The 26,601-nt window shown below is 41.9% G+C and overlaps 1 protein-coding gene across 1 annotated transcript; it reads left to right on the top strand.

Annotated features, from left to right (window-relative positions):
* The first annotated feature begins 882 nt into the window (after positions 1-882).
* Positions 883-26,075, top strand: LOC124258340 (galactocerebrosidase-like). The gene is made up of 17 exons (XM_046692430.1): positions 883-1,086; positions 4,798-4,866; positions 6,735-6,798; positions 7,231-7,319; positions 7,599-7,802; positions 12,529-12,659; positions 12,952-13,069; positions 16,556-16,593; positions 17,124-17,248; positions 17,961-18,100; positions 19,477-19,566; positions 19,990-20,082; positions 20,453-20,594; positions 22,761-22,944; positions 23,941-24,110; positions 24,850-24,926; positions 25,847-26,075. The coding sequence occupies exons 1-17, from the start codon at positions 952-954 to the stop codon at positions 25,997-25,999; spliced, it is 2,022 nt and encodes a 673-aa protein (XP_046548386.1). The 5' UTR covers positions 883-951; the 3' UTR covers positions 26,000-26,075.
* Positions 26,076-26,601: the final 526 nt, after the last annotated feature.

Genomic DNA, 26,601 nt, shown 5'->3' with positions numbered 1-26,601 from the left:
CGCTTTAATCAATAGGCTACCACACCGCCCCGTGGAGGCCAAAAAGATAGTATCGATTTCACACAGGAAAACCTACATGACCTTGCGAATTCACGGTCAAACGGGAAAAAAGGGGGCATAAACTTGCGTATCTTTTTGATCTGACAATGAAATAATCAAATTACAGAGTCATTTCACGACACATTTTCAGCATTTCTTTTGAGAGCTAGATACCTCTGATTTCCTGTTTTATGAAGCTAGAAACAGCTGGCTTCTGGAGCTTTCTGAACATCTAGCAAGTTTAACTTTGTCTTTTTTTAAGCGGAACTAGGACACAACCTTACCATAGACTTTATTGGCATCTGGAACGAAAACCGTACAATGACACATACATCAAAGTAAGTGGAATCATAGAAGTGATGGTTGTATGAGATGGTACTCTGAAAACCAAGTAGCACATGAGGAAAGCAGCCCAAACATTGCACCCCACCATGTGTTGTATGAAGCAAAATAAGATGTACGTCCCAGGACACAATGTTTAAATGTTATCGCCAATAACATATGGAACAATCATAATAGTACATCTGATCAATGTCACTGTATGTCCATTCGTTTACGGATAAGAGTGTTCTCACCTGTCGATGTATGCCCATTCATTTATTGAAATTTCATTGTGATTACATATTCCTCTCAGATACACAAGTTGTGTAAATGTACATGTCAACCATAGCCACATTCCAGTCAATTTCTGCCGTGGTATTTTCGACACTGAGATAAGCTGGAAAAAAGTGCAGGTTGAGATCGCTGTATATCGATAACGGGGAGATACACACACAGACCTTGTAACATTTACAACAATGAATGTTTTGCATAGATATCCAATCAGGTCACTAGGATTTCAGTGTCATATGACTTGCACATACCTGAGTGATATTTGTGAGAGAGGCAGTCGGACACACCAAGCTCTCCAACATGAGGTGGTTGTCAGCATTGCTGACACTCAGTGTGGTTGCTGTGTACTGTAGTCAAGCTAAAGAGTACGTATTTTCTGATTCATCAGGTCTCGGTCGGAGGTTTGACGGGATCGGCGGGCTGAGCGGTGGAGGGGTAAGTACCTGATAGGAAACTTCAGTGAACAAAGCATCTTTCCCTGCCTACTCCCGTGCTTCGTATGTATCTCGGACCTGCATATAAAGAAGCATTAAACTTAGCTAACTCACTAACTCTTGTACCAAGGATGGTCATAGGTTTCCCTCGTACTTCCCCAGCTAACTAATTTCACGTTGCCACAGCGCTGTCACAACGTTATACTTTCGTTGTGGAAATGTTATAATATACTCAGCAGCAAAAAAACGTCAGTACAAATTCAAAATTAGATAGGCACTGTAATCAAATCATTACAGAAATGGACATAATAAGCGGATCAAAAACGTTTTTGGTGTACAATATCTTCACACATCAATGAATAACTCAGCACAATGCCAATACATTACGTGAACGTTTGCAGTCCATTCAGACTCTTGACTTCAGTATCTAAGTGACCACCACGAGCGGCAATAACTGCAGCGCAGCGTCTATGCACGGAGTGCACCAATCGATTGATGAAGGCCATTGGCACCTGGAACCACACTCTGAGAAAGGCCTGGCGCAATAAATCGGCTGTGTTCGGCCTTGGTATGACATTATTCAGTTTCCTCTGAATTTCATCCCAAAGATGTTCAATTGGGCTTAAAACAGGACTAAGGGCTGGCCACTGCATAATGTTGACACCGTTCTGCTGTAGGAAGTCCCGTGTAGCTCTGGCAGTATGGGTCTGGTCGTTATCGTGCTGGAAAATGTTGCTCCGGTGACGTGCGAAATGTGGTATGACGTGGGGTCTGAGAGCTTGGTCGATGTAGCGCACCGCTGTGATGCCGCCTCCTCTCCCTGGACTAAGGTTCTGGAACACCACAGGACCCACTCTCTGGTTCAGGCCTATTCCACCCCATACCATGATGCTTGCACCTCCCCATGAGTATCTTTCCATAACACATTGGTCTGAGTAACGCTGGCCACGTCGTCGCCATATTCTTGTTCTGCCATCTGCAGTTGATACGCAGTACCGACACTCATCTGTGAACAGAACAGTTCTCCATTGCCTGTATCGCCAGTTTTGGTGTTGTTGGGCAAACTGTAGACGTTCACGCCGATGACGACGGGTGAGGATAGGTCCACGTAAGGCCTACGGCAATGAAGGTTCCCGCTGTTAAGACGTCGGCGTACTGTATCATTACTGATTGGTCTTCCGTGTGTTCCCACTGTCTGGCGTGCTGTTTCGGTTGCCTGCATGAAGGGATTCTGTACATGCTGTCGCACAACGTGGCAGTCTTGTCGTCTTGTGGTCACCCTTGGTCTGTCAGTACGGGGACGATCATTTGTGGTGTTGCTGCAGCTGCTGTAGATGGCCCGAACGTTGACCTGGAAGTGATTGGCAACGGCTTGTGCAGTGTGGCCATCTTCAAGTCTTCCTAGTGGTTCCTCTGAGCTGTCGTGAGTCGCGGCATCCTGCTGACGTTGTAATGTGAATGTTTCAACCAGGTTTGGGGGTGCAGTTTTATAGGGCTGGTCCTTGTGAACAGCACGTGCAGCATGAAAAACATGGAGAACACCGTACCATCTCCGAGATCAGGTTGCGTTTTTGAGACCATTTCCTGGGTTCCATTCTGAGTTTGGGAAGGAATGTCTTTGCTCAGGTAAAGTTGAATATGTTGTAAAAAATATACAATCAAAACATTAAATGAGTTTACAGTTATCCGTTTCTGCGAAGGAAAATTCCAAACTGACGTTTCTTTTGCTGCTTAGTATATTACGACCGTACAACGTTATTCTGTGGACTCCCATTTATGTTGTCACAACATTGTGACCTGACGTAGTGATACGTCATTTTCACGTCGTCACAATGTCATGGGACTGTTATAAGTACGTTGTGATAACGTTGTATTTTACGTTGTCGGAACGTAATGATAGTACGAGCATACAACATTATTCTGTTGTCACAACGTTTTGGCCTGACATTGTACTACCACAGATAGCATTATCTAGCGTATCTGAAGCGACACATTCTTCAACTTGAATTCACCTTGGACTCAATCAATGAAACACCTCTGGATAGCTAGATGTTGGCTCAAGAAAAATATTTCTGAATTAGTTAATATATTATGTATATTTCAAAACAATTTTCAAGTCCACATTTATCACAAATGGTTTAGAACAATATAAAAAATAATTGATTTTCAAATTTATAACCATCATACAACAGGCCCTGCAAAAACGTCCAACACAATGATGTGAAACATTTTATGTTATCTTGGCCTTACCCTGGAAAGTTAACACTGAGGGCAAGAGTGAGAGCTGCAAAATAGTCTATGCATCTGATGTCCCACATTCCATTTCTAGATCAGTTAAGCATTTGATTATGACAGCGATTGCAACCTCTATTTCTTTCTTAAATAACAAGTCAGAACTTGGACTCAATGGCAGGTGGGTCTCATATTTTCAGTCCTCAAATGAGGATGCGGAATAATTATTTAGAGAACTTCATCTGTATCCAAGGTCTGTCCGTGTGCCTTGGCTCTGAGAAACACATGAACATCTAATGACAAGGCATGACATAAACATCCAATGACAATGCATCTATTTCTATATAAACAAGCACTGGCAATAATGAGATGTCTGGTGTCATTGGATCATAGGAGCAAATAAAACCTCACTGATTTAAATTACAACAAATTGTTTATTTTCATTCTGGAAAATGCATTTCTTATTGCATCGTGCATACATGTTGTATCGGCACAGTTGTTGGAATCACCTGTAATCTTTCTTCTGTACTTTAAGTAAATATGCTGCTCAATACTGTAAACTTCACCTGCACAGAAACCACAAGCTATCACATTCTTAATTTAACCAATAATGATTATGTGAAGCCCATTTCTGGTGTCCCCCGCCGTGATACTGCTGGAATATTGCTAAAAGCGGCTTAAAACTAAACTCACTCACTCAATAATGATTAATCCCTTTTATCAGCATTATGATGACTGGTGTCAAGTTTTAAAATATAGTGTCTAAAGCTGTAAAATACCATTTTATATTCACTTTCTATTGAAACTGGTTATTCAAATATAGAATAAAATATAGCAAGCAAATATATGTTGTAAGGATTTAGATATTGGGGAAATTTTAAAAATATACGATCATAGATAATATTAGAAAACCAGTTTGTACCCAGTTTAATTAACCCAATCTAATGCATAAGTGCCATAACGCTAGTGTTAAGCATTATCCACTGTTCAGAATCGCTTATTAGTAACCTCTCACACAACAGTCAGCCTTTCCCCCTCTCTCTCCCTCTAACACACACACACACGCGCGCACACGTACACACAGACACACACATTCACAGCATTTATGTTTGTTACAGATGCCAGAAAACACATGGAAACGATAGCCAGATGTACACACCTATAAAACACTTGTAAATACAGATTTGACTGTTAGTTTATTTCCACAACCCCTTTAACGTGTGCTAATCTGACAGCCAGTCGATACGTAGATAATAAACGTTACGTTCATTTCCGAGCGTAAGTAAATGTGGGCAATGCTGTTCCTTCGTGTAGTGATAGTGATGAAACCAGATGAGCGTATCCTGCTCCACCGATGACACCCGTCATAAACAAATGGAAATTGTTCACCTGCAAAACAGCATGTGAACGTATGGTGCAGGTCTCCACGACACGAGTCAGTATATTCCTCCGACTCACCTCTCGTACCTTCCACCTTCAGGCTACGTCAAAGCTGCTGGCCAACTACCCGGATGAACAGCGGAACCAGATTCTCGACTTCCTCTTTAAGGTGAGTCACAAGTCAACAGATATTGTTTCAATTTTAAAACTTGAGTGTTGATAAAACTTTTGTCGGTGATTAAAATCCCAAGAATAAGTGCTACCTGATTGTAGAGTAATCACACATTGGTATTAATTGTTTGATGGGCATTCTAGAAGTTGGTGACTCAAGAATGAAACATACAACTTTATGATGGACAACTTCTTATTTATTGCATAGAGTGACGTTTCGATGTAGATTCTTACATCGTTATCAAGCTAAAAGTCAATATTACCAGATGCAATAGGGTATATATACACAGTATGTTTTGACAACAGCAGATTAACATTAACAACAACATGTAATTGAATAATAACTGGTACATAATTATGAGAGGCCAGTGGGAGACTTAGAACAACAAATGAGACTAGGAACGAAGCCAATAAACAAGGGGGATTTTTTTGTAATAACAAGCTGATTGGATGCTTTGTAGAGTCTATAGTTTGATTAGTTCTTCATAGGCTGATGGTATGTAGTATCCTTGGTCTCTGTTGATCAAAGGTTTGTGGCGGCGGATGTCGATGGCTTTCAAGAGTTTTCTTTTTGTGAAGTCCTGATTCTTTGTTGATAGGATTTCAAATTTGTCAAACTTGATTTGATGGGTAGGGAATTTCTGTTGGTGATCGGAGAGGGCTGATTTGCTGTCTGATTTTGCTGTTGAGGTTTTATGTTCTTTAATGCGGATATCAACGGGACGGAGGTTTCACCAATATAGGAGTCACCGGATTCACAATTAATCTTGTAGATCACTCCTTTGGGGGGCTGCTTTTTGGAGGGAAGGTTGCGGCCATTGGCCTAGAGGATGGTCCTGAGTGTTGCAGAGCCAATGAAGATGGTGTCGATGCCTGCTTGGTGCTTTAGTAGTCTGCTGATATGATGGGAGGTCTTACCGATGTAGGGTAGGGTGATTCTGATGGGGGCGGATTCAGGCTTGGCCAGTTTGGGTTTGTCATGGAGGGTGGTGGTATGTTTGGTCCAATGGAGCTTTAGTACGTAGCGTCCAGGCTATTAACAGGTAAATAATTACGTCGAAGTCAAAATGCATCTCAAGGTGCTTAAAATGAAAAAGTGCCTAGTTAGAAATAGACCGAAGATAGAAATTAATAATATAACATACTTGCACCAAGCCCGCCCCAAAAGCTGCACTTAGTATCATAGTATTAACTTAACAAGTGGTACTATCAGTCAAGTGGTACTAGAGGCTTAGTATCATTGTATTACTAGCGCTATCAGTCAAGTGGTACTAGAGGCTTAGTATCATTGTATTACTAGCGCTATCAGTCAAGTGGTACTAGAGGCTTAGTATCATTGTATTACCAGTATCATTGTATTACCGCTATCAGTCAAGTGGGTCAAGTGGTACTAGAGGCTTAGTATCATTGTATTACCAGCGCTATCAGTCAAGTGGTACTAGAGGCTTAGTATCATTGTATTACCAGCGCTATCAGTCAAGTGGTACTAGAGGCTTAGTATCATTGTATTACCAGCGCTATCAGTCAAGTGGTACTAGAGGCTTAGTATCATTGTATTACTAGCGCTGTCCGTCAAGTGGTACTAGAGGCCTAGTATCATTGTATTACCAGCGCTATCAGTCAAGTGGTACTAGAGGCTTAGTATCATTGTATTACTAGCGCTATCAGTCAAGTGGTACTAGAGGCTTAGTATCATTGTATTACCAGCGCTATCAGTCAAGTGGTACTAGAGGCTTAGTATCATTGTATTACTAGCAATGTCAGTCAAGTGGTACTACTAGTCAAGTGGTCCTAGATGCTGTGTGTCAGTACATTACTAGCAATGTCAGTCAAATGGTTTAAAAGGAAATAACTTACTTGTTACAGCCCAACTTCGGAGCCAGTCTGCAGATTCTGAAGGTCGAGATTGGCGGAGATGCACAAAGCACTGGTATAACTCACACTTACATATTTACAGCCAGGGTAGATTAAAGGGACTACGAGTTCTTTATCCGGTCTATATAGAAATGACAGAAATTGTTTACAAAGTTTGATGATCCTTAAGCTGTAACTGATAATGTTAGAGGATAGATACTAAAACGTAATGCCTTACTACCTCCTTGTGAACCGATATCTGTCCTTGCCTACATCCACTGCCAGAGTGAGTGAGTGATTGAGTATGGTTTTACGCCGCTTTAGCAATATTCAACGGCGGGGGACACAACAAATGGGCATCATATACATTATACCCACGTGGGGAATCGAACCCTGTTCTTCAGCTTATAGACGCTTTAACCACTAGACTACCCTCTTGCCCATCTACTACAAGAACTATTTAATGTTCGACGGGGTGATGATAACGATGAGTATGTTGTGAATCCAGATGGATCCGAGGCGTCCCACATGCACAACAGCTGGGAGGAGAACTACCACAGAGGATATGAATGGTGGCTTATGGGGGAAGCAAAGAAGGTACCACTTATTACACAGTAGAGAACCTACTGGAGCATATGAAGTAACGCTGAAAGTTGTCAACCCCTTCTATGGCCATAGAATTACAGCACAGAACCATATCATGGAGAATTTCAGAGAGTGTGCTGTCACAAGTCATCATGATATTGCTATTCTATGGGGGTTTCATATAAGTTGTAGTAAATTGCTTCTCATCAAATTCTACATGTTTCATCTTTGAAATGTTTCCTGTCTGAACATCCTCGACAAGGTTGCAGTGTAGACCTTCTTGTATTTCAGCGGAACCCGGACATCAAGCTGTATGGTCTGCCGTGGGGATTCCCCGGCTGGATAGCAACCACCCCGCAGGACCCGTATGTAATACCACAACAGACGGCAACGTACATCCTGAAGTGGATCCAAGGTGCCAAGACGTACCACAACCTTACCATAGACTTTATTGGCATCTGGAACGAAAAAGCGTACAATGTCACATACATCAAAGTAAGTGGAATCATAGGAGTGATGGCAGTGTGAGACTGGTACTCCGAGAAACAATCTTGGTAGCTGACTCTGTGAGATACAAGCAGTCGTTTCAGTTAAAGATCTCGGGGTAATGCTGGACTCACAGCTGACCATGGACGCTCATGTCTATCAACTGTGCAGAGTATGCTTCTTACATTTGAGAGCCATTGGCAGAATACGCCATCTCATCAGTCTTGTTCAGGATTTGTTATCTCAAGACTCGATTACTGCAATAGTCTCCTTTTTGGTATCTCACAAAAGCTCCTCTCAAAGATGCTGCACGTCCAAAACACAGCCGCCAGAATCATCAGCAGAACTTCTAAACATTCTCATATCACACCTATAAGACCTGTACTGGCTTCCTGTCAAATCAAGAACTGAATATATATTGTTGTGTTTTGTTTACCAATGTCTCCATGCCGCAAGTCCAGAATACCTACAGGAGCTCTTTATCCCTTACATCCTAGAAAGACAGCTCCGCTCTCAAAATCAGAACTTGCTCTCTGCCCCTCTCTATAAACTGGAAATATTTGGAAGGAAATCCTTTGCTTGTTGTGCACCTCTAATGTGGAACTCGATCCCTTTGATCATAAAATCAGCAGTTGACTTTACCCCATTCAAACGCTTGCTGAAGACCCACCTGATTTCCACTCATTACAACTAACTGTATTTCCATTCCTGTACATTTGTATATAATTGTAACATGTCAGCACTTTGAGCATGTACCTTGTATTATTATATGTTTTACAGATTCAGATGAACAATGCAGCAGAGAGGGTTTGGGTGATCCTGGAAGTCAGGTTGGTAAGGCTCATCATCAGCTCAGGGCCTTTACCCCCTCTACACGCAGCCCAGACAGTGAATGGGACTTCTCCCAGGAAACGCTGCCTAGCCGAACCCACCAAGAACTTTCCAGAGAATATGAAGACTCCCCAACACTGCACCCATTTGCATTACCCAGAGCGTCAGAAGGGCTGTGCTCCCGGTGGAGAACCCAGGCACTCTCCTGATCTGCACCAAGAGATCAGGAGGTACCAAACCAAGGGCACCAAGAACAATAGGGAGTCTGACGACAGTGTACTTGGGATGAAAGTGAGACATTTCAAAAGCGAGGTCTGCATATTTAGAATGCTTTTCCTGAATCTTGCCAATCACATTGCCGTGAAAAGGGACAGAAAAATCGATGATATAAATAAATTCATGGGCTTTATCTAAAAGGACAATATCAGGTTTGCTGGCTGGAATTCTTCTGAGCCTGTACATAGGCCTATTCCAAAGAAGCTTAAAAGCATCATTTTCGATGACGCCCTGGACATGTTCAGGGTCGCACCATGGATGGACCTCGGAAAAAAAAAAGCCCCCAGTTTCACATTTAAGACCAGACGACTTCATCCAGGCAAAAGCGTCGGTTGGATTACTGTTCTGTTCCACACACTGCATGTACACACGATGCAATGGTTTCTCAGAAAGTTTCTCCACAAATGATCGACTCTGGGCAGACTTGGTGAATAATTTCACCTGGTTTACTCCGATCGCTGTACCGTCCAGCAGTACATTGCCATCAACAAAATCAAATTCAAATTTCAGATTCTGTTCAACAACCTTGGCACACTTAAAATAGCTGTGGAATTCCTTGCTTTAATCATGAGTTTCGACATGCATCACCAGAGGATCATCCGATAAATAAATATGTGCAAAAGTACATAATAAACTTCCATCATAAAGAGCCTCCACATTAATCAAACCCCGACTTCCCGAATTGATTGGCATATATAAACGATTAAGTGAGGAACGAGGGTGGTGGGCTCTGTTATCAGACATGATCCTTCTGGTTTGGCGGTCAAGACACTGGATGTCTTGTTTTGCCAATCAACTACGCCAAAGGAATTCTTTCAAATTGGTATCACCTTTGGCAAGGACCTCGATGTCATCCATGTAAAAGAGATGAGTAAGCGGTGTTGGGGATCTATGCTGAGGAGGTTCGGGATGGTAACCCTCCTCTCTATTGAGCAGAAAGCTCAAAGGATTTAAAGACAAACAAAAAAGCAATGGACTGGTGGAGTGCCCCTGGGAAATTTCCCTTCTGATTGGAATAGATTCCGAAGTCTGCACCTGCTCTTGTGAGTACATTTCAAGCCGAGTCGACCAGCAACTCATTAAAGACTTGAGGTAAATCAAGCAGCCGCCCAGGGAGGTCAAAACAATGAAGAGACTTCAGAATCCATTCATGAGGGACAAAGTCGTATGTTTTTTTATAGTCAGTCCAGCACATGGAGAGGTTGCGGTGATATGTTTTAACCTCTTTGCACCCCAACATCCCTTCCTTGCCCACGTGTGCTCTCTGTAAATTATATCATTAGAAGAGCATTAAGATGACACGAGGTTTGTCCAACACCCTGTGAATATTTTATATTGAGTATTCAAACATTTGATAGGGCAGATGTCTTTGGGATCAGTCAAGTCTCCTTTTTTGGGAAGGAGTATTGTGCAACCTTTGCAGAACCATGTAGGAACATCACCTGTGTCCATGAGAGAATTAAAACAGTAAAGTAATGGTGTTTGGACACAGGGGAACAGTTTCCAGTACCGGCTTCGAATGCCATCAGTCCCTGGAGCTGTATTAGATTTGGACTTTTCGATAACACTTTTCAGGCAATCTGGCAAGATGTTTTAGACAAAGGACCCAGTTTTTTCTCATGCATTGCATGATCGTAAATCACGGACCCATGGTGCCTCAAGGTTACAGTCGCCGGGTACAGACCACAACTGTTCCAGAACCTTTCATTGGCATCTATGGGAGGCCTTTATCATGTCCCTCATCACCCTTTTTTTTGAGTTGGCTGCTATTTCGAATTTTTTTATTTTGTTTTACAAATTTGTTCTTCTTTCCCGAATTTTTCTTTCTTACAGTCCAAACCTTTAATTTTGCATTAAGGGAATCGACAATTTGGAGAAGTACCTTTTCTTTTGTTGTCTTATATTGTAATTTTAATTTTCTCCAAATTGACTTTTGCCTTTTAGACATTGGGTTCCTTGATGATCTTATTTTAAGGCACATCTCTATCCAGGAAATGTTTCTTCTAGTTTCATTAAGTTTTACTAGAAACGCTTTTTTCTTTGGTCTTTTGTTATCATTATATGTATTTTCTTTGGAAACCGCATGAAGTTCCTCCGAAGTTCGAGTGGCAGCATAGACACATCAATTAACGTCATGTAACCAACAGTCCGCAGAAAGTTTTAAAGAAATAGCTTCATTAAGTAAGTCAATTTCATTCTTGGGAAAAGACACATTTAGTTGTTAATTTGGCCTCCGTTTCTCTAAAGGTAAATCACACATTTCCTCATAAATAGAATTACACAAAATGCAAACAGAACATTTGGAAAGATCTGCAACTGAGGATGAAGAGGAGTGAGGATCAGAAATTTCGGGGCCAATTGCCTCTATGGCCTAAGAGTTTTCACCAGGAAGAGGAAAGAGGTTAGCGTGGACATCCATCAGAAGTTTTGGGTCTGCTGCCACTTGAGCATTCTGCTCATGCAAAGGCTCCTGACGGGCACCAGTTGTGGGTTCAACTGGCTCACGGTGCTTGTGAATTTTAAGACGATAGAGTTGGCCTCAGAGATTTTGCTCAGTCAGGTAAGCATACATTGGCATGGCATTGTCCCAATGCAGATTTAGCGACTTGCCGTTCATCCATGGATTGTCAGGCCATCCTGTCGCTTTTGCACACTCCAGTAGTGTGTTTTTTAGGTGGTTTGACCAAGATATTCTTGGCCGGGTTCTGTGCCTTCCCCTGGGGCATGTCCCATCTCCAGTTTGGTTGTTTTCATTTTCGGGGCTGCAGAAGTGAATGAAAACTTTCCTCTTGGCTGTCTGTAACCCAGTAGTTACCCAGCTTCGGGGGTCAGCCCTAACTGGGTGATGCACGTTTGTTTCAAGGAATATAATTCCCCTATCTAGGCCCACCACAGAGAGGCATACATCATCATGCCCTTATTATTATTAGAAACCAAAAACACATCAGGAAAGCAGCCCAAACATTGCACACCGCCAAAGGAGATCTGTGTTGTTTGAAGCAGGATGCCACACAGATGTCTGTGCAGAAGAATGTTCTCACAATCACTGTTTGCCCATTCTGCAGTGTATAATAGTATTTTCATACATCACTATATGCCCATTCTGCTGGGTGTAAGAGGGTCCTCACATGTCATTTTATGTCCATTGTTTTTGGTTTAAGACTTTTGTAACATGTCACTGTATGCCCTCTGTTGCCCTCTGTTGCTTGTGAGAATGTCATCTCGAGCAACTTGGGGACGTTGTATTTTTACCTGCTACCCTAGACTAACATCTGAAATATATATTTTACAGAAAAAAATCCAAAATTGTATTCATAAAATATAGTAAAAAGGAGACCTTTTTTAATTTCAAAGTTATAAATGCTTGGAATTTCACACCACAAGTAAAGATTCTTATAACCCATTACTGACATGAAATAAAAAGTTTTTTGTGACAGGAATACATATATATTGTCCCCGCCATTGAAGAGTTATTTTTCTCAGAGCGTGGAATTCAAGTAAGTGATGCTGCTGATTATCATAATTACTATTGTAAGTCAATGTATGTCTGGTATTAGGAGAACAGAGAACCTACTGTATTCCCATACACTGGTCCCACTTGCTTGTAAGTATGTGTCCTGTCTTGAAGACGCTGAGGAAGACATTGGACAGCAACAACCTGAGCAACGTCAGAATAGTAGCAGCCGACGACAACGGTTGGGCCTTCGTCAAGGACATGTTAAAGGACAAGGATCTGGCTGATTCGATAGATTACATAGGGTTGGTTTCTCCTCATGCATCTATTGTCTGTATCAAACTATTTTCTATACCCTCCCCGAAGCCTGGTCAAAGTCTTGTCAAACTAATATTTATTATCGGGGCGAATATTGGATTTAGCAAGAAATATCAGGAACTGATATCGGCTTTCCTCCCATAACTGGAATACTTTAAAAGCGCCCTGAACTCAACTCACTCACTCTATATATGGGAGCTACCCTGGATATTAGCCTACATATTGGACGTACTTGCTGAAAACTTGTTGAGGTGTCACGCATTGACTTTGTCTTGTCAGGTCTCACTACCCAGGTACTGTGTCTCCTTTGGATGCTCGTATGACCAACAAACAGTTGTGGTCATCTGAAGACTATAGCACCTTTAACAACGACACTGGCGCCGGCTGCTGGGCTAGGGTACGTTAATGTTGTGGGTTGTAATAGTTGAATGAGATGAGGTGTTGAAACTGCTCAACAGCAACACGACGGGAAGAGCAGTAAACATAATAGATTTGCGAAGGACGGAATTATGTGAACCACGACAGTAGTATAGACAATAGGGGGCACAGGGACGTCTACCCATAGTTAAAGCCTTTCACCCCAATTGTGACCCATGAAAACAAGTCAATTCAAGTGGAACATCGTTTATTAAGAGATAACCTTTTTACAAAAGTCAGTCACTTCAGTTATAAACTCCACTTTGTTCGTTACACTAAAATGTGGTGAATATTTGTGTTCAGGGGAACAACATTTTGAGCAACAGACAGACAGACAGACAGACAGACAGACAGACAAGCCGACAGACAGACAGACACTGGAATTGTTTTATCCTTCTAGATTTGATATAGACAACAAGCAATTTGAGCAACCTTTCCAGACTAACACTATGATGTCTTTTATCCTTTTGGATAATAGTTTTGTCCTATGCTGCCAAACCATCCTGTGAACACAACAAACGTTCCACATATACCCAACAGTGTACAAAGACAAGCTATATTTCCAACCTATCCATTCCTTTGCCAAATCGTAGAACAGAACTCCAAGATTGTTCCCTTGTTTACGATACCTGTAGCCAACAGTTCTAGTTCCTCTCTGTTCGTGTTCATATATTGACATCAACACCTACAAAATACTCTTATGGAAATGTTGGACTAAACCCTCGAACTAGATACGGTTCGATCTATACCTTTGTGAAAAGATGTAAAAAACTATCAAGCCATAGTGTGGGGACTATCTTTTTTGGAACTGCTGGAGTAGATTTTGACATTCTCACAAATACCTTCCTAAGAGGTGGGGCACTAATTGTTGCTTATCTCCAATATCTGGATATTTCTATAGGCAAAATACCAGTGTAGTACATCCTAGTTCGCAATAGCAGTGAGTCTTTTTCTCAGTAGTCAGAACCACAGCAAGATTGCAAATGAGTGCTGCCTTCCACCACTGTAGATTTTCCAAAGCAATTCTCTCTTCTCCTATTTGCACAAAGTGTCCACAAATAGGTATCTCTATATCCGATATATGCACACCTTTTTAGTCTAAACATAATAACCGCCGTGATTTTGCTGGAATATCACTAAAAGCAGCGTAAAACAATACTCACTCACTAAGCACAATAAAAAGAATACTGCACTAGTTTTCCCATGTATTGTTGCAAACAATAGAGCCTCACAATAAATTCTCCTTCTGCTACATCTGTGGTTTTACGTGTATCCTTTGGCAATATTTTTTGGTGGGATAGTGTACCTGTATCAAATTTTGTTGGAGTAGGTATCTATATCATCATCTAGTATTTCTTGCTACTGTTACTTTCTAGTAACTTTTCATGCCTGTAGAACATGAATAGGATTCCAGACAATTGCTGTATTGTCTTTTGAGGACACAAATGTTTTTGTTTGTTCTTAGAAAATTTTCTAGGTCCTGTTTTTGCTCTTCGTACCTATCCTTGTGTTACTTCCTCACTACTTTATCAGCCACTTCCCTCTTCCACTGCTCACTTTTGAATGCATCTTCCAGCTTTCAACATTTTGAGCCCAGGAAGACAAAAAGGACACCCTTTGATCTTCAACAAACTTTGGAACTTCTAGCAATCTTCATATCTTGGTAGAGCTCTCGCAAGACGTTTGCTTTTCTCCGTTTTCCACTGCCACGCTTCTTGGTCTGTCAGTGGAAGATATCCATCAATTTTTGGGTGTATGTTGGGAGTCTCTAACAGTTTCCTGATGCTGCAGAGAATGGTTCAAGAGACCTTTGGCTTTGTGTAACATCACAGTGGTAACATACAAAGTTTATTCCTATGGCTTTGTGTAACATCGCAGTGGTAACATACAAAGTTTATTCCTATTGGCTTTGTGTAACATCACAGTGGTAACATACAAAGTTTATTCCTATTGGCTTGTGTAACATCGCAGTGGTAACATACAAAGTTTATTCCTATTTCTTTGTGTAACATCGCAGTGGTAATATACAAAGTTTATTCCTATGTCTTTGTATAACATCGCAGTGGTAACATACAAAGTTTATTCCTATGGCTTTCTGTAACAACATCAAACAGTGGTACACATACATACAAAGTTTATTCCTATGGCTTTGTGTAACATTGTGTAACATAACAGTGGTAACAGTGGTAACATACAAAGTTTATTCCTATGTCTTTGTGTAACATCGCAGTGGTAACATACAAAGTTTATTCCTATGGCTTTGTGTAACATCACAGTGGTAACATACAAAGTTTATTCCTTTGGCTTTCTGTAACATCACAGTGGTAACATACAAAGTATATTTTCGTTCGAAGTTAGAATGTCTATGCAAAATATCGGGTAGTTTTGAAAACCAGTTTGCTATAACCCATTGTATTGTTATCTCGTAAATATTTATTCGAGTTGTCCATTGCTGTTTGTCCATGTGGATACTTGTATACCAGATATTCCACCATTCTAATGTACGTGTGCCAAACTACATCATTAGTTTCTCTGGATGATCTACAAGAACTAGAGTGGATTGAGATTCTGTGAGGTTGGACCATTGTCTGTGTGGAATTTTGCAACGAATAGTGGATTTTCTCTTTTGAATATTGCAGTATTTCTCTTTGACACTTGTATAGTGCATCCTCTGGCTTGTACATCCGGATGTAGTGAGGTTTTCCAAAGATGTTCGTTTGGGCAGTCCACATAGTCCGCTAGATGCCCACCATATCCTTCCCGTACTGTTCCTGCTTCCAAGTTGGAAACTCTTTTGTTGTGAAGTTTTGTTCGCATGGTACATCCATTGGCACTAGATATCCAATGACGTGTTCGCCTATGTAATCTGTGTTGTCCAGAATGGAGCAATCTTTGTTTTTGTGCAGGTTGTAAGCGTGTTTTCCCTTCATGTTCAGCAAGATAGACAACTTTTCCTATGTCTGATTGAAGGTTGCTATTTTGGGCATTTTCCAGAAGTACAGGCTAAGCTATAGACTTTGACTACCGCAAACCAATACATTCGAATGCTTCTTCCACAACTTGGTTGCCAATATACATATTCATAGATGTTCAAATGTTCAAATGTTGCAAAAAAGTATAAACTTATGTGGATGACATAAACGACGTATTTAATAGGAGCCATACTTTTTCCCTACCGATGGGAATCTCGGCACACATGTGGATGGCATCAAACAATGACCTCTTTTGGTGGGTCCGATGGAGCAGAATTGTTGTGAAAGGCCTTAAACATTGGTAGCTGTCCCTGTGCTACCATTGTCTATACTACCACGACTGATCACTTAGGAGGCCTTGCCATTGAACTTGATATTTTCTAACAACCAAGGGTGGACAATTTGAGATCCCGAGAACCAGGGGTTACGTTTAATGCAAACAGTTGAAATAAAGATGATGTGGTAACTTTGTAGAACTGTATTCATTGTTTCAGATTCTCAACCTGAACTACGTCAATGGATTGATGACAAGGTAAAGCAGAAGAAGCAAATTGTTGAGAGCAAATTGTGATCATAAACTGAGGGTCATGGCTACTGCAGTTCCAATGACAACCGTGTGAAGCCCATTTCTGGTGTCCTCCGCCATGATATTCCTGGAATATTGCTAAAAGCGGCGTAAAACAAACTCACTCACTCACTCACTCTTATGACAACCTTACACTATCCTTAGCATACTCGCGACTGTGTTCAGAGCAAATTGTTATCATAAACCTTAGGTCAAAGCGTAATGCTGATAGGTGAAGCGTATGTTTGGTACTCTCTATTGCAGTTCCAATGGCAACCTCACACTATCCTTAGCGTAGTGTAGCAGTGTTCTTCATGGCGGTCTGGAATTACGGATTGACATACTTTGTCCCACATCCTTGATGAATTTATACTTCTTACAAGGATCTGACAGAATTGATTTAAAAAAATGAAAAACATGTTGGTATCTGTCTTTCTTGGAAGATTAGCTCAAATTACATATTTGTGATATATCTCCTATGAACTTCATATTTTAAGCACAATCTCCTGGAACCTGATCGCCAGCTACTACGAAGGCTTGAAGTGGTACCGTGCTGGTCTGATGACTGCGACGGAGCCATGGAGCGGCAACTACGTCGTGGAGAGCCCTATCTGGATGACTGGTAACTGACAGGGGGTTGAAGTATTGTAAAATTATTGTCCTCCTGTGGGGGTACATAAGTCCCAAAGCATTCAAGATAAATTTATACTTACCATATTTTTAAACGTAGTGTTTTTGTAATTTTAAATTATGGCTAGATTTGACTACAATTGCCAGTGGCTGAAGGGATGATGTAAATCCAGCTAGGGCCCATGCAGGTAGCAAAGGTACTGTAAGTCCCCATGGTTCCTAGTATGGTGATCTACCTTCAGATGTTGGCGATCTATAGCCTGTCTATATATTGTATCGCCCTCTATAGTTAAAGTATTTTAGATTTCATTACTAGTTTTAAAGATAGTCTAGTTGGTTTTACTGTCCTTTGTCGACAGATATTTTAAAATGATCGCTATATGGCTGTAATATTGCCGATGCGATGTAAAATTTTAACTCACTCACTCACTCACTCACTGGTAACTGGCTTCTGTAGAGTACTGTAAATCACTTGTAATTGAACTTGTGTGTGTATGTTGATTGTTCAGGTTAAATGTAGGTGAAATAGAAAAAAAGACTGATGGTCCGTTAATAAAGTTATTCTACACACGTGTAATAATCTCTATGCACGATATATCTGTACATTGACTCTCTCTCACTCACTCACTCTCTCGCTCTCTCTCTCTCTCTCTCTCTCTCTCTCTCTCTCTCTCTCTCTCTCTCTCTCTCTCTCTCCACTTCAGCTCACACCACACAGTTCACGGAGGTAGGCTGGTACTACCTTAGCCATGACCAAGGTGTCGGCCGTTTGCAATCTGGCGGAAGCTACGTCGGTTTCATCAGTCTGGACAAGAAGCACCACACTATCGTCATTGAGACTATGGTAACTAGCCAAAGTACAATAAGGAATAGGCTTTCCAGGATCGTGGTTTCGCAACCTGGTTTGCTCCGATATTGTTGCTACGTTGTCAACACAATACCTGTGGTCGTGGGTTTCCCCAAAGTGGTACACGTCCGAAACATTTAGGGACCGCCTCCGTTGTGTAGTGGTTAGAACGTCCGTCAGGAGAACGGAAGGTCGCGGGTTCGATCCCCAGCCGCGTCATACAAAAAGACGTTAAAATATGGTCTTTGTTGTTCCCTGCCTGGCGCTCGGCTTTAGTAGGTACAACAAGGACTGGTCGGGTCGGAGCCAGTATAATGAGTGGGGTATTCATGCTTAACTGCGGCATGGTGCTCAGTAAAGCTGGTACTATAAAACCAGCTTAAGTCTGGGCTAGTACAAGCAGCCACACATACACACGCATGCACGTCGTCATAGGATCGAAATATTCTTAAGTGTGACGTTAAGCCCCACATCACCTCACCTCACCGAAACATTTATCATTTTGTGCTTTCATCCCACAAGAAGCTGACTTTTTGTTTTTAAACTGGAGTTATGGCTGAGTTAAACTGAACTAGTCCACCCATTTGGGTACTGAATCAGAATGGGTATCCAGCATCTGATCGTAATTAATGATTAACTTGGACCGTGTGGTCAAGTTCAGATTACCTGTCATTATCTCCATACCGCCAGTTACTGCAACCAGTCGCAATATAGCTGACAGCGGAAATCACATGTGTCAAATAGATATTACAGGAATTTTAGCGTGACCATTTTTGTTGACCATGAATTACATGCAATAATGGCAAACGTATTTTAAATAAACCTCATTATTGCTAAAGTGTCTGTTTAGTTTCCGATTTGGTCGACGTATTTGTTGTTTTATTGGAGATGAAGTAAGAGCTTACATAACAAAAATCCTTATCTTACCTCAAACATAAATGTCGTTTTCTGATTGGCTGAGCCAATCAATGTACCCCTTTACAAGCGAGTAACATTTTCTATGTTACCTGTTGGTAATGCCCTACTGTGGGAATTCGTTTGGTACTTCGCGTACTCCTTATTATGATCCAATACCCGTGCTTCAAACAGTTCAAAATTAACATTGAGATGTTCGGTAAGATAAATACGTTGTTCACTGGTCCCTCGGGGCCCATGGGTTGATGTACCCTCTATGTTTGTTTATGTTTCCATCGACCTTTGGTCTCAGTGAACATAAACAAACACAGAGGGTACATAAACCCATGTCCCCCTCGTGTTGCCATCATATTCATAAAGATGCAGTTTCACACATTTAAGAATGGAGTAGAGAGCTTTGCATGTTGTTATACCATTGTCTGTTTCATACTTTGATTATGTTGTAAATTCACTTCTAGAGTCACGACCACTCTGTATGTGTTCGGCCTCCACTGAAACCATACAACGTAACTCCATCTGAAATCATCCTCAAGCTTGAAGGAAGCTTCGTAAGTATGACGATGAATATAGAGCATCTGTGTCACGCCATTCAGGTGGCTGTGAGCACCTCTCCACCCATACACGTAGTCAGTGTTTGCCCCTAACCCTGGAAAGCTGCAGGCCCTAAGGCCTCAGAACTATAAAAAGTTGTGGGCCCTGATCAGAATGTGTAGGCCCTATATATTAGCTACAATATAAGTAATTCCCAGCAAAGAAGGCTATAAGGACCTGCGGAAAACAAAATATGTGCGTCCGTGTGGTTTTCAGTCGGCTTCGGGCCTAAGGACCGACGTTAATTTCGAACACTGCGCGTAGTTACATATTGTGTTGTTTATCGCATTGAGTGACTTGATAAAGTTGCAATTTCCATTGGTTGGTGAGCATATGGAAATATGAACTTGATCGAGACGATTCTCTTTTCTCTATTTTAGGCGAGCATTACAGAGTTGCAGGTGTGGTACACCAAGCTTGAGTTTGCACCCGGAGTCGATGATGTCATCTTTCAGAAACGTCAACCCCTGAAGGTGCTTTATTGCCGATACCGTTTGCTTCTTTGTCTCTATCCTCCAAACTATTCTACGATAGTTTCTATAATAGGACCACTACTTATAGACTGTGGGGCCGTGGGATAGCCTAGGGCTTAAAGCGTTTGTACGTCATGCCGAACACCTTGATTCGATTCCCAAATGGGTACAATGAGTGAAACCTATTTCTGGTGTCCCCCCAGAAACCATTGTTCCGTAGAACACAATTCTATTCGGATCTATACTGGTCCAGCATGTATTTAATACCCGAACACATTTTGTCTCCAATAGAATTACATTTAGCTTGAACAGGATACGCTCACCATTTGGTAAAACCTTCACTATTTGGTAATGTTCATATTTCTCACAGGTGACCAGTGGTAAAGTGACTTTGTCTGTCGGTGTGGATGAAGTTTGGACGTTGACGACCGTGACGACTGGAAACAAGGGCAGCTACCCTCCTCCACCACAGTCCAAGGGGTTCCCTCTACCGTATCTGGATGAGTTCGATGGTGCGTCACGGATGACACAGGGCAACCCTGATTACCTTGTCTGGGGCGATGATGTAGCCTAGATGTGAGACAGACCTAGATTTGGTAGGAGCAACCTGGTGATTAGACCCGGGTTATCTAAGAAGGTGATGTAACTCGGGATTTGAAGGAGTAATGATGCATCCTAGTCATTTGACTTGGGATGTAAAAGAGTGGGGATGTAGAGTAGTGATAAGACCCGATTAGACCCGGGATGTCAAGGGTTGTGATGTAGCGAAGTGATTAGACCCCAAATGTCTAGGAGCGGTGATGTAATCTATTTATTAGACCCACGATGTCTAGGAGCGGTGATGTAATCTATTTATTAGACCCATGATGTCTAGGAGCGGTGATGTAATCTATTTATTAGACCCGGGATGTCTAGGAGCGGTGATGTAATCTATTTATTAGACCCAGGATGTCTAGGAGCGGTGATGTAATCTATTTATTAAACCCATGATGTCTAGGAGCGGTGATGTAATCTAGTTTATTAGACCCAGGATGTCTAGGAGCAGTGATGTAATCTATTTATTAGACCCAGGATGTCTAGGAGCAGTGATGTAATCTAGTTATTAGACCCAGGATGTCTAGGAGCAGTGATGTAATCTAGTATTAGACCCGGGATGTCTAGGAGCAGTGATGTAAGTCTAGTGATTAGACCTAGGATGTCTAGGAGCGGTGATGTAGCGTAGTGATTAGACCCTGGATGTCTAGGAGCAGTGATGTAGTCTAGTGATTAGACCTGGGATGTCTAGGAGCAGTGATGTAATCTAGTTATTAGACCCGGGATGTCTAGGAGCAGTGATGTAATCTAGTTATTAGACCCAGGATGTCTAGGAGCAGTGATGTAGTCTAGTAATTAGACCCGGGATGTCTAGGAGCAGTGATGTAATCTAGTGATTAGACCCAGGATGTCTAGGAGCAGTGATGTAGTCTAGTGATTAGACCCGGGATGTCTAGGAGCAGTGATGTAATCTAGTGATTAGACCCGGGATGTCTAGGAGCAGTGATGTGTAGTGATTAGACCCAGGATGTCTAGGAGCAGTGTGATGTAGTTATTAGACCCGGGATGTCTAGGAGCAGTGATGTAATCTAGTTATTAGACCCAGGATGTCTAGGAGCAGTGATGTAGCTAGTGATTAGACCCAGGATGTCTAGGAGCAGTGATGTAGCAGGATCTAGGAGCAGTGATAGTCTAGACCCAGGATGTCTAGGAGCAGTGATGTAATCTAGTGATTAGACCTGGGATGTCTAGGAGCTGGTGATGTAGGAGCAGTGATGTAGTCTAGTTATTAGACCTAGGATGTCTAGGAGCAGTGATGTAATCTAGTGATTAGACCCAGGATGTCTAGGAGCAGTGATGTAATCTAGTGATTAGACCCAGGATGTCTAGGAGCAGTGATGTAATCTAGTGATTAGACCCAGGATGTCTAGGGATGTGTAGGAGCAGTGATGTAGTCTAGTGATTAGACCCTGGGATGTCTAGGAGCAGTGATGTAGTCTAGTGATTAGACCCTGGGATGTCTAGGAGCAGTGATGTAGCGTAGTGATTAGACCCAGGATGTCTAGGAGCAGTGATGTAGCGTAGTGATTAGACCCAGGATGTCTAGGAGCAGTGATGTAGCGTAGTGATTAGACCCGGGATGTCTAGGAGCAGTGATGTAATCTAGTGATTAGACCCAGGATGTCTAGGAGCGGTGATGTAATCTAGTGATTAGACCCAGGATGTCTAGGAGCAGTGATGTAATCTAGTTATTAGACCCAGGATGTCTAGGAGCAGTGATGTAATCTAGTGATTAGACCCAGGATGTCTAGGAGCAGTGATGTAGTCTAGTGATTAGACCCTGGGATGTCTAGGAGCGGTGATGTAGCATAGTGATTAGACCCAGGATGTCTAGGAGCGGTGATGTAGCATAGTGATTAGACCCAGGATGTCTAGGAGCGGTGATGTAGTATAGTGGTTAGGCCCTAGTTATCTATGAGCAGTTAAGTAACTAATATATCTAGTGATAATGTCCTTGTGAGTAGATGTATTTGTATGGCGTACAACAAAAATACTCTTGCTTTAATATGAAAGTCCATTTCCTGAATCTTATCTGCCTATTTTTCTCTTAAAATATTCTCGCCTTGTGATTGTATTTTTTGTAGAAGGATACGAAGTTTCCATGGAGCCTTTTAATCTTGCCCAGCAAACCGGCTCCTTTGAGATCATGGCGGAGGACAACAACAAGTTCGTCCGTCAGATGGTTCTACAGCCTCCCTTGATGTGGTGTCACAACCTTGCTGAAAAGATGCTGAACAGGAGCTTCGCTGTTATTGGTGATTATAGTTGGTAAGAGACTGAACATAGTGGTTGTAGATCCCTTGAGTACATAGTCTCTCAGACATACTGTGGCGGAAACACCAAGACAACATACGATGATGACAGCACCGATACAGCATACGATGATGGGAGCACCAAGACAGCATACGATGATGGGAGCACCTAGACAGCATACGATGATGGGAGCACCTAGACAGCATACGATGATGGGAGCACCAAGACAGCATACGATGATGGGAGCACCAAGACAGCATACGATGATGGGAGCACCAAGACAGCATACGATGATGGGAGCACCAAGACAGCATACGATGATGGGAGCACCAAGACAGCATACGATGATGGGAGCACCAAGACAGCATACGATGATGGGAGCACCAAGACAGCATACGATGATGGGAGCACCAAGACAACATACGATGATGGGAGCACCAAGACAGCATACGATGATGGGAGCACCAAGACAGCATGCGATGATGGGAGCACCAAGACAACATACGATGATGGGAGCACCTAGACAGCATACGATGATGGGAGCACCTAGACAGCATACGATGATGGGAGCAACAAGACAGCATACGATGATGGGAGCACCTAGACAGCCGATGATGGGAGCACCAAGACAACATACGATGATGGGAGCACCTAGACAGCATACGATGATGGGAGCACCATAGACAGCATACGATGATGGGAGCACCTAGACAGCATACGATGATGGGAGCACCAAGACAACATACGATGATGGGAGCACCTAGACAGCATACGATGATGGGAGCACCTAGACAACATACGATGATAGGAGCACCAAGACAGCATACGATGATGGGAGCACGTAGACAACATACGATGATGGGAGCACTTAGACAACATACAATGATGGGAGCACGTAGATAGCATACCTTGACACTTGTCTATGTTTTGTCTGATTCAATGGCTGCCTGTGATGTTAGTGTGGATGTTAATGTTGTAACTGATTTAATACAAGTGAACTGGATGTTTCAGGACGAATGTATCCGTCAAGGCCAGCGTCCGCCTCAGTCCAGTTAACGGTACCAAGGGCGTGTTTCTGGCAGCACGGGTGAACCAGGGAGGCTGCGATTCATATGATACTACCGGCATCTTCTTCTACATCTTCCCCGATGACAAGTTCTACATCCTCTCACAGGACATTTGTAAGTCTTACATTATTTCTACATGATCTCGCACAACCTATGGTAGGTTTATGTCCCTCTACAAGATTTAACACGACCTCAGTAAACCGGGCATCTAACTACATGACCTCACACAACCTATGGTAGGCCTACGTCCCTCTACAAATTTCAACGTAACCTTAGTAAACCGCACATCAAGCTACATGTAGACCTCAATAAACTGTACTTCAAGCTACATGATCTCACCCGACCTTAATAAAATGTATTTCAAGCTACATAATCTCACCCGACCTCAATAAAATGTATTTCAAGCTACATGATCTCACCCGACCTTAATAAAATGTATTTCAAGCTACATGATCTCACCCGACCTCAATAAAATGTATTTCAAGCTCCATGATCTCACCCGACCTCCATAAAATGTATTTCAAGCTACATGATCTCACCCGACCTCAATAAAATGTATTTGAAGCTACATGATCTCACCCGACCTCAATAAAATGTATTTCAAGCTACATGATCTCACCCGACCTCAATAAACTGTATTTGAAGCTACATGATCTCACCCGACCTCAATAAACTGTATTTCAAGCTACATGAACATCCTCTCACAAGATATCTGGCCGTTTTGCATGAATGTAAATAATGTCATAGGTCGTAAATTTATCTAGAATATCTTACAGGTTCTCTGTGATCTCATCACATCAGAAGGATCAGAAGGCAGATCGATAATCTGTTTAATGCTTTCTCTATGTTACAGTGAGGACCCAGGTCGTCTCATCAGGACGAATCAAATCTAACCCGGGCTACTGGAACACGTTCGAGCTGCTAGTCTCTGTACGTTACATTATTGGTTACACGGTGTTTTTGAAAGGGTGTACGGGACTGTAATACGGAATTTACAAGAGTCTTACAGTCCCGTACATCCTTTCAAAACACCGTGTGCCCAATTTATTACAGATAAAGATATTTTTATTAAGCTATCTTTAAACAACAACATTCAATCATCGGCAGAATGAGACACAAAACTTTTCGCCATGATTTTTCCTGAACGGTCATAAAGGGAGATAACTCGAGATGGCTAGTTTATGATAAAACTGATCGAATTTCATTTTTTTTTAATCGACAAGTGAAATACAGAAATATTTTATTTTTGGATATATTTATTGACACAATCAAATAAGAAATTATGGCAACAATGTTATTACTCTGTTCATACTCATAATTGTATAGGCCAACTTTAAAATTTCGAAGCGACCAGCCGTTGGCAGCCGTATTCCATCTAAGGTCAAGGTCATTCGTACAATTAGTGTAGTGTGTCACGTGACAGGTTTGACGGGGTGTACGGTTCGTACACCCTGGCAAATTCGCCTACCTTGGTTTGGTATACTTTGGCTATTGACCAATCAGAATTCCACAAATTTATCTTAAGGGTAATAAGGTTTGGTATGCTTTGGCTATTGACCAATCAGAATTCGACAAATTTGTTGTTTGGGGTTGGTAGAGTCAATGTAGATAGGTAGAATTCTTAATTTATCACATATCTGATCTACAACCACGCTCAGATATATAACCACAGTTATGGCGGTCTGTAATCATCCAGGCTGGACCAGACAATCCAGTATGATATCCAGGCTTCACATCGAGAAACCATTGATGGTGTTGTGGGGCTGGACGTTCCTTTAAACATGTTGGTCAGTCTTCCTTCCACTAAAGGTTTTGTACTAAAGCACGTTTTACCATTTATTGTTTTTCAGGGTGAGGGAATGATCGGTTTTGTGAACGAGGAGATGGTGATGGAGGCACGTGCACCGTCTCTAGCAACCAGTGGGTTCGTAGCCCTAGGTACAGACACTTGGGGACTGGCAGACTTCGACAACCTCCTTATAAAGTTCGCACCGCTACCTTAAGTCTTAACGCTATTTTTCTCTGATGTAATTGCAAATCATATATTATGAATAAACACGTTGCGTTGTTCCGTCGAAACGGAAACAGTTTGTCTTTGTGAACACATTATACTACGAACCAAAGGAAGCCACGAGTTATCACCATATATAGTACTATAATGTTGACCTTCAACGGACCTGAAGGCTGTGACTGGCATGACCTGTTTATGTCACGTGTCACTCGGGTATTCTGGCATTTGGATGTAACAAACGAGTGGTAAGTTAATTACAATAGGAATGGCGATCTGTTCAAATAGTTTGCCTGGACATTCAACTGGTTCTATTTGCACCCTAAACCTGCCAGATGGCCAGTAGAACATACCGTAGCCTGCCCCGAAAGCATGACCAATTTGATGTTGACTAAGAGATTGTCTTCAACATACGACATTCCAGTGCTGACATAAAACAAAGGAGATTCACATAAATAGATAATGACAGGTTGACCAAAATTTGTAGAATAGGCTAATATTACACTCAATTATCGCTGAAATAAAGTTATAATAGTCCTTTATTTCATTCTGAAATGCTTGGAAAGGAGGTATTCTTATATTGAGCTTGCTTTTGAA

Source organism: Haliotis rubra, unplaced genomic scaffold (assembly GCF_003918875.1).
Source record: "Haliotis rubra isolate DU_JTF1 unplaced genomic scaffold, ASM391887v1 Scf69, whole genome shotgun sequence".
Lineage (NCBI taxonomy): Eukaryota > Metazoa > Mollusca > Gastropoda > Lepetellida > Haliotidae > Haliotis > Haliotis rubra.
The sequence above is the reverse complement of the archived record's forward strand: the minus strand, read 5'-3'. Positions and strand labels throughout refer to the sequence as shown.